The 9,170-nt window shown below is 53.6% G+C and overlaps 2 protein-coding genes across 5 annotated transcripts in view; both read right to left on the reverse strand.

Annotated features, from left to right (window-relative positions):
* Egln2 (egl-9 family hypoxia inducible factor 2) overlaps positions 1–5,303 on the reverse strand; it is an 8,867-nt gene extending 3,564 nt beyond the window's left edge. Inside the window, exons 1-2 of one of the 3 annotated variants that reach the window (XM_031385807.1) lie at positions 5,178–5,303; positions 3,089–4,191 (exon numbers count right to left, since the gene is read on the reverse strand). In XM_031385807.1, the coding sequence (XP_031241667.1) occupies positions 3,089–3,961 (873 nt within the window). In that variant the 5' untranslated portion in view covers positions 3,962–4,191; positions 5,178–5,303. The other 2 variants (XM_031385808.1, XM_031385809.1) reach the window with 2 other exon arrangements.
* A 1,579-nt stretch (positions 5,304–6,882) lies between these two features.
* Rab4b (RAB4B, member RAS oncogene family) overlaps positions 6,883–9,170 on the reverse strand; it is a 10,464-nt gene continuing 8,176 nt past the window's right edge. Inside the window, exon 8 of one of the 2 annotated variants that reach the window (XM_031385810.1) lies at positions 6,883–7,270. The gene's annotated coding sequence lies outside the window, so the exon portion shown is untranslated. The remainder of the gene's footprint in view (positions 7,271–9,170) is intronic. The other variant, XM_031385811.1, reaches the window with a different exon arrangement.

A 9,170-nucleotide genomic window follows, 5' to 3' on the forward strand; every position in this document is an offset into this window, starting at 1 on the left:
TACAGGGTACAGTCAGTGAGAAGGCCTGCAGAGAGCTTCAGTACAGGGTACAGTGAGAAGGCCCGCAGGGGAAAAACCTGGCCTCTGAGCTCAGGAGGGCAAGTCTTCTCTGCACAACTTCTGCAGATGGGATGGCACTCTTAAACAACCACTCACTGGGAGGAAAGATGTGACTATGGCCCCGTGGCTTGGAATCAATGAGTCACTGATTAGAGATGGGCAAGGCCTCCTGAGCTGGAAATCCAATCAGGGCTCAAGCAGGTTCTTCGAGCTGATGGGGATAACAGGCAGTGCTGAACTGCTTCTAATCAATCACCACACGGCACTACACACCCAGAAAAGTACACTTCCCCACCACAGGCGCCAAGACCACTGACCTGCAAGTCCTGACCTCCCCTCTGCTCTAAGCCTCAACACACCTACCTTCTCCCCACCTCAAGGCTGCAGTCCTGCCTGTGCTATTTTAACAGGTCCCTAGACCTTAGCACAAATGGCATCATGTTGGAGGAACTGTCCAGACCTTAAAACCTAGTATTTAAGAGCACCAATACCTGTCAAAACAGAAACAAAAGATATAGTCCATGGTTCCAGGGAAGTCCTAAATGTACCAACCTTGCTCTTCGGTTTTGGCTTCTGTAGCTCTGCTTCTTGCTAACTGAAATGTGCCAACCAGAACATGCTTTTTTGTGCACAAAGGACAAACAGCTGTAAGGCTCGGGGCTGCATGATCTAGGCAAGTTCCCCACGGCAACTTTGGGCAACATTGCTGCGGACAGCCAGCAATAAAAACTTTTTGGCTTTAAGAGTGTCCACATGGTGGTCTCTGGTGGGCTTATCTCACAACACTATTGCTCAGGACTCAAGCATCTAGGTGGCTGTCCAAGAAGCTCTGGCCAGGGTGGAGTCTCCCTGCAATATGCTACTCCCAAAAGCGCCGCTATGAGGAAAAGCTTCCGTCACAGGGACAGCAGCAGAGTGCCAAAGGAACCTACTCTCCAGGATGCTGGAGTCACCGTCACTGTAATAGTGTGCCAAGGACTCTACCATGCCACACATACCATATCAGAAGCCAGTGACTCAGCCAGACAGCAGGCTCTGCCTCTAAGCTGCCCTTAAAGGGGCAAACCAAAGCAGCTGGTCCCACCCTGGGGGTCCCTCTGCTCACCCTGATGCCAGTCAATTCCTCCAGCTATAAGTCCACAGACAAGAGAGAGGGATAGAAGGGAGAGAAAGGCCGAGGAAGAACTCTGCTCAGGAATGACCTAGGCTAGGTTACTGCTGGTCAAGGCCACACTTCTGGCCGGTGTCCTCACTGCCACTGCCTCAGATCACCTCAACATCCCAGTCTCACCCTCGAGCACAGGGATGTCACTGCCTCAGATCACCTCAACACCCCACAGTCTCACCCTCGAGCACAGGAAAGGAGGCTACATGTGGCCCTTCCTCTGTAAGTGGGAGAGCATGAAGCTGTCATGTAGAGTGCTTGGGCTAGCTCCCTCTCTCCTCCCGGGGGGGATAAGAGCCACTTTAAAAAACCTGACTCTTACCCCTCTGCAGTCCCAGCTCAGGTCCTGTCACTAACACAGGTGAGAGGGGCCCCGGGGAAAGAACCTACTCCTTTAAATTGCTTTCCCAAATTGCTTGAGTAGCCAGGCACCTAAACCAGCTTTCCCATCCTCTGAGGTTACAGAGCTATGTCCCAGGCCCTGGGCGCTCAGCTCTCCTGGTGTCCCCACTGACTTCCCTCCTGCAAAGCTGCTGAGCAGAGGAAGCAACACTGATCTTGCTGGCACAGAAGCCAAACCCGGGGAGGGGCCAGCTCTGGCTCTTCAGCTATCAAGTAACAGGAGGGAGATGGAAGCAGGGCAGGTTCCAGCTGGGTTGGGGAGGAAACAGGCCTGGCCCTGAAAGAGAGGCGGGGGGGGGGGGGGGGGGGGAGACATAGTCCCCAAACCAGTTCTAGTCTGAAAAGAAAGCTGTCCTGAGGCAGAACCCAAGATAGGACCCCTGAGATAAGGGAGGGCCCCATTAGGAGCACAGCCTCCCGCTCACAGGGCAGAGCACAGCCTATAAGATCACACACCAGCAGCAGGTACTCTCAACGGACTGTACTCAAGTGACACTGAGCCTCAGACTTACACACTCTTTCATGAAGAAAATGGATATGTCAACAGACCAGAAAGGCCGTAGAGGTCACTGTCCAGTCAGGGTCCCTGACCCCTGGCTCTCGAATAAACAGCTGGAGGCCTACGAGGCCCTGACAATTGCCCACAAACTCCAACCAAATGTACATCTTTCCTGAGAAGGTCTATGGCTTTCAGCAGATTTATCCAAAAAGCCTTATCTTCAAAAACATTAAGAACTACTGTTCTGCTGGGAGGTGGTGGCACACACCTATAATCCCGGCACTTGGGAGGCAGAGGCAGGCAGATTTCTGAGTTCAAGGCCAGCCTGGTCTACAGAGTGAGTTCCAGGACAGCCAGGGCTACACAGAGAAACCCTGTCTCAGAAAAAACAACAACAACAACAAAAAAGAACTACTGTTCTGCAACAAGGAGGAATGGAGGAGAAAAATATAAAGGCAGAGGGCAGAGGTTCAAGGAAATAGATCAGAGAAAAGCAGGTAGGAAGTAACAAACAGTCAGAGAACGAAGAACAGCGACTGGGGCAGGGAGGAGTGAGAAAGATGCTGACACGTGCTCTACCTGGGCCAGTGTCACCGTTGGGAAGCTGCTCTTGGTGCAGATGCCAAGAGTAAGCTCACAGGGCAGAATGGAGGCCAGGCCTCGTGCTCAACCAGACAGGCAGCACCCGATCCTCAGCCTAGGCTACTCGACACTGCCAGCCTTCCCTCTGCCTTCTGGTTCTGCCATCTGCATGACAGCTTGACTACCTGTGGTCTAAGGAGGGTTAGGACAGTCAGGAGCTCTCGGCCTTGACTCCTATTTCAGGTATAAAAATCATAGACTAGAGGGAGGGAACTGTAGCCCCTCTGGCAGAGCGGCCTACACCCTACCACATAACCCCAGAAGCTTGTCTCCAAACCCACATGCCAAAGCATCGGGCACTCACCAGAAAAGTGCCTTACCTTGGTGCGCCCATTGATGACGTAGCTGCCCAGCCGCCCTGCACAGTGGCGGATTACTGCGTCCACGTGAGCCATGAGGGCACCAATGCTCCGGCAGCCTGGCTCGTGGCCTTCTACCCAGGCAATCTGGTCCCCACGAATGCTGCGCGGTGGGATCGCCCGCTGGCTCACTAGTTGCCCATCACGAAGACGCCCGCCCCACTTCAGGGCTTCCACCTCAGCCAGCACACGGCCACCCAGTACTGCCCCCAAGAAGTTGTCCTTGACACAGATACCATAGTACCGCATGCAAGGCACAATATAGTCCAGGGCCAGGCGCTCAGGTGCAGAGGGCTGGGCTTCCTCCCTCAGCCTAGCACTTGCCTCGCCACTGCTACTGGTAGTGCTGTTGCTGTTGCTGCTGCCGCCATCGCTGTCACAGCCCACACCACTTTCCCCCTTTGCCTCCTGGTTCTCTTGCCTGGCCCACGGTCGCTTGCTGGGAGAAGGGGCATCCCCACCATCCTTGGCCCACTTCCGTTTGGGGGCCTCAGGCCGGGCACCCTGGGCTGCCAGTCGCTGGCACTCCTTGGTGACCAGCGCAGCAGCACCTTCACTCTGCAGTGGCCACAGCTCACCACCATCCTGCCCACCAAAGCCCTCCCGCAGTGGACTGGCAGTGGTAGTAGTAGCCGTGGCTGTGGTTCTGGGGGTCCCATTGCCAGCCGAGGCCTCCCCAGATGCTCCTGGATGGTGGTAGGAGGGGAGCAGAGGGCAGGGCAGGTAACTCTCCACCCCCATTCTGGCTCGGCTAGGTTCCAAGGACTCTGACACAGACCCTGGCAACTGAGGGAGAGTTTGATTCAGGGCCTGCGGCTGGCACGGGCTGTCCATGGCAGCAGTGTCTTCATCCCCCGGGCATGGAGGGCACGGCCCGGGCCCATGGTGCCACCCTCCTCCGCCTCCTCCTCCTCCACTTGATGCAGCCCGGGGCCGCTGGGCCTCGTGTGGGGCAGGGTGAGGCAGGGCAGGCAGCAGGGGCTCCTCTAGTGCTCTGGGGGTGTTCGCTGGTCCCCAAGTCCACAGTTGTCCCTAGGAGCTTGAGAAGGGACTGATGGGGATGGCTGGAAGAGAGAAATGGAAGAACTTAGGAGGAGTCAGAGAAAGCAGGTAGGAAGGGATGGGGATAGTACCAGCAGTAAGTAAAAGACAGACCTGGGCAACAACAAACACAGACACACACGCACGGACACACACACACTGAGACAACATGGGGCATATAACTTGGGAATTTGAGAGGGAATGTCTGGCAGAAAGAGTAATAGAAGGAAAGTGCAGAGAACGCTGCATGGATGGCCCAAAGAGGAAGGCGATTGGGAGAGAGAGATATCTGAGGACGGGACGAAAAGCAACGATGAGAAGTGGAAAATACAAGGTACCTGCCTGAGGTTTCTACAGAGACTCAAGAGAGATGAGGAGGGAGGATGACACAGAAAACGGGAATGTGGAATGTAGGGTAAAGTCGGAGTTGTGGGGAACCAGTGGACAGTGCCACCGCGCGACATTCGAGGGACCCAGATCGCCTGGGTGGAAGGCCACGAGCCAGGGCAGGCGGGGAAAACCGGGAGTCCAGGGACAAAGAGAACAGGGAGAAAAACAAGACCGCAGGGGAGCGGGAGGGTCGGTGGGGTCGACCTGTGCCCTACGAGAGGAAGCCTTACTGGGGCCCGACACACACCCAGCCGGAAGGGAGGTCCTGCCAGACGGACGGACTGACGGAAGGGAGCCCGAGAGGACAGTCCGACCCGACTACCTTCCTCCCAACCCCCTCCGCCGCGACCCAGGGGCCGCGGGACACCGCAGGCGACCAAGGCGGGGCCGCGTCGGCCCGGCCCCTCCCCTCGGTGGTTACTGCGCGCTCCCGCAGCCCCAATGGTCCGCCCCGCCGCGCCGAGCGCGCGCTTCCTTCCCCACCCCCAACGCCCTATTGCGGGGTCGCTGCCGCCCGCTCGCTCCCGCCTCCTGCGTCCGGCCCCGTCGCCCGCGTCCGGCCACCGGGCCTCCGGCTCCTTCTCCTCCCTTGGTCTTTCCCTTCGCGCGACCTCCTCACCGAGCTTTTTCCTCCGGCCTCGGCGCCGCCGTTTATGCCAGCCGCCCTGCGCTTCGCAGCGCGCCATACCCCGCCCCCCACCGCCCGCGACGTCCCGCCCCGCCCCCGCCTCGCCCGGTAGGCACGTGACAGTGGCCTGGCCGAGGAGACCGCGCGTGCGCGAACCGCACGGTGACAGGAGGCTTGGAGCACCCTACAGCAGAAAGAAGTTAGCCGGTCCCGGGCTTGAGGCTCATTTGCATTACGCGCTCCGCCCCCTCCACGCGAAAGCAAACTCGCAGGTTCAGGAAAAGGCTTTCTGTGAGTTCTTAAGATGGCCCCTTGGAGGGTGGTCCAAATGAGCAGCTTCACGCAAAAAGACCCACCACTCAGAGCCAAAAGTGTCAGGGAATGGCTAGCAACTGGGTTCTTGGCATTTGCTATGCAAATGTCTCATTTACATGGGCCGCTCCTGCACACAACCCAAGAGGATATTGAGAAATGACTACGCAGTTAGCTGGAAAGTGTATGTAAATTCCTACGTCAGTAATTTACATAAGCACTTAAAAAAAAATAACGGGTGAGTACGGGATGTCCTTAAAGAAGCGAAACCCGGTAGAACAAATGAGCAAATGTGTACTATTTGCATAACCCGCTCCTCGCTGCTCCCTCAGGGCGACTGTGGGAGTCAAATTAAAGCAACCTGGGACAGACTCAGAGAAGACATTTGCAAAATTCAGCTCCTCTACAACCCAGGCGGATTTCTTGTTTATGTAGTGCTGGAGACTGAATTCAGTGCTTCGCACATGCGATGCAAGCGCTCTACAACTAAACTACTCCTAACATTTATACCACCATTCGAGGGAGGGCTGTATGGATAGGGTTATTTGAATGCCCTACCCTTTCCACCAGCTCCTGGGCCTACAAGTGGGCAATCAGTGGGGTTGGACACTCACTGGCATTTTGTGAGAGCAGCTGAAGCTGTCCTGAGGGGGCTGCACCTGTCTCTAGAAGGCCATATAAAGACATCAGGGTACATTAAGAATGACCAGGAGTCCAGGTTGCACAAGAACTACAGTGGCACATGGAGAAGAATGTTAGTGTTCACAGGCACACAGACACACACAAGGAAACCTCAGGAGCACGTGTTCCTAGGAACATACAGTGAGCCACTGTCCTAGTTTGCAGACATGAGGCATACACTAAGTCAAACCAGGTACAGAATCAAGGCCCCCTTAGATTCCCAGTTCCTTGGTGTTGATATTGCACGAAACAGCAGCCTCACCAACACAGTCACCAGGCCAGAGACTACTCACATGCCACAGTGTCAAATGCTCCTACAGACACTGCCCCATACACAAGTCCTGGAAAGACTCATACATGTCACACACAGGGATGTCATTGCTGCACACACCAGCTTTGATGGAGCATGTACTGCCATGAAGTATGTATACAAACTGGGCATGGGCACATTGTAATCCCAGCTCATGGGAGGGTGAGGCAGGGAGACCTCAAATTCCAGGTTAGTCTAAGCTGTGTCAAAAAGGGGGGAGGGGTGTAGGAAAAACCAAAGACATGTAGACAGTGACAAACTGTCCTCAATGAGTATGTGCGCCAGGATGTACCCCACCCAGAAACATGGTTCCTCATGCAAAGGCCCATTCATAACTTCCACTGGAGACCGACCGCTTCTGTTTCCTCATCTCAGAATGACAGAGGCCAAAACACAGGTGTAAACAATGCTTTATGGAGGACCAGGACAGGATAGAACAGGCCTCCAGGTAATAAATAACACAGACTTGCAACAGCGGGGCCAGGCAGGAGGCTGGGGCCAAATGGGCCTGGTTTCAAGCTTTGGGAGTTCTTCAGGTATGGTTAGGGGCACAGGGGGACTAGAATTAGCCAAAACAGAGGAAGCAGCAGCAGGTATGGGGTCCCCTTACCCCTGTGGCTCACTTCTTGCCCCAAAGCCAGACCCCTCCAGGGAAGGCCAGGGAAGGGGGGTGGGGTATGGAGTAACTTTGCTGAGACTGGGGCAGATTGGGGCCTGGCCTCTTGGGGCCTGGTTCTGAGCCCCAGCCTTCAGGCAGGGCTGGTCCAGAAGAACAGGTGAGCTGAAAGAGAAGCGCATTATGACCTGGAGGGGTCTGGTCCTGAAGTTAGGTATCTCCCTAACCTGGGTCTGCCTGGACTCTTTTTTTTGCCAGTCTGTGCACTGTGTGACTTTGTTGTCCCTCTGCAGGTTCTCCAGACATATCCCTATTGGTTTCCATCTGTAAAGGAGCATTTCAGTGCCTAATTACCAAGACCCTTGCCAGGTGGTGACTCATACGTGATATTCCAGGACTGGAGAGGTTCAGGTAGGAGAATGGTGAGTTTAAGGCCAACCTGAGATACAAAGTGAGATTCTGTCTCCAAAACATGGGGGAAAGGCAACTAAATACATGCCTCCACATTTGTAAATTCCTGGGTCCCTTCTTACCCCTAATGGTCCAGGCCAGGCCTCACTCCAATGCTTTTCAAACAGGAGAGAGAACAGAACAGTGGTCAGTGCTTTGACTACTCACAGCACTACCTACATGTTTCTAGAAATTCCTAAGGTAAATCCTGGGCATCCGTGTGGTAAAGCTTCCTGACTTAGTCTAATGGGCACTATTTCAAGAGAGGGAAGTGTCAGTAGGCCCTGGCTAACTTTTTGTCTCAGTGAAGACAAATCAGAGGGTGTGGTGGTTCACACCTAGAATCCCAGCATTTAGGACCTGGGTCCTCTGCTGGATCAACACATACTCTCAGCTACTGAGCCATCTCTCCAGCCTAAGTCTGTTACTTTTCAATTCAGCCTCATCCAAAATGTTAAGGTCTGGGTAGAATCCAGTTAGATTCTTAGATAGAATGGTCTTAGGCTAACTACAGCTGCGATGAAACACTGTGACCAAAAGCAACCTGGAAGGAAAGAGTTTCTTGTGGCTTCTAATTTACTTCCTAAATGTTCCGCAGTCTAGGGGGAGGGAAAGGAAGGAAGGGAGGGAGGGAGGAAAGAAAGAAAATAAAGAAAAGGAAAGGAAATCGTAGCTCAGTTGACCATGCTTGTTTGGCCTGCACAGGTCCTGGGTTCCATCCTCAGCACCCCATAAATGCTCCGGGGGTAGTTCTGTAATTCTAACACTTGGGAGGTGAAAGGTAAAGAAGCTGCAATCCAAGGCCACCTGTGATTGCACAGTAAGTCTGAAGCAAGTCTGGGTTACAGATCTCTGGGAAGAAAAAGAAAAAAGAAAAAGAAAGAAAAAAAGAAAAGGGCAGAGGGAGAGATTATAAAATTATAAAATTTTGCCGGGCGGTGGTGGCGCTCACCTTTAATCCTAGCACTTGGGAGGCAGAGGCAGGCGGATTTCTGAGTTTGAGGCCAGCCTGGTCTACAGAGTGAGTTCCAGGACAGCCAGAGCTATACAGAGAAACCCTGTCTCAAAAAAAAAAAAATTATAAAATTTTTAGAATAAAAGAAATTATCAGGCCGGACTTGATTGTACACCTTTCGTCCCTGCACTGGAGAGGCAGAGGCAGGTGGATCTCTGTGAATTCAGGGCCAGCCTGGTCTACAGAGCAAGTTCCAGACAGCCAGGGCTGTGTAGAGAGAACCTGTCTCAAAAATAATAAAAGACTTGTTGGTAACCAGGTAATGTGGTAGAACCTCAGCGCTTAAAAGGCTAAGGCAAGGGCTGAAGAGATGGATAAGTGGTTAAGAGCACCGACTGCTCTTCAAAGGTCCTGAGTTCAAATCCCAGCAACCACATGGTGCCTCACAACCATCTGTAAGGAGAGATCTGACTTCCTCTTCCGGAGAGTCTGAAGACAGCTACATTGTATACATATAATAAATAAATAAAATCTTTAAAAAAAAAAAAAGGCTAAGGCAAGAGGGACTGATTCAAGTCTGAAGCTGTGCTAGGCTATATAGCACGTTCTGTACTAGCCTGAGGTATACAGCAAGGCAACCCCAGCCACCACCAAAAAAAC

The sequence above is a fragment of the Mastomys coucha genome, unplaced genomic scaffold (assembly GCF_008632895.1).
Source record: "Mastomys coucha isolate ucsf_1 unplaced genomic scaffold, UCSF_Mcou_1 pScaffold21, whole genome shotgun sequence".
Lineage (NCBI taxonomy): Eukaryota > Metazoa > Chordata > Mammalia > Rodentia > Muridae > Mastomys > Mastomys coucha.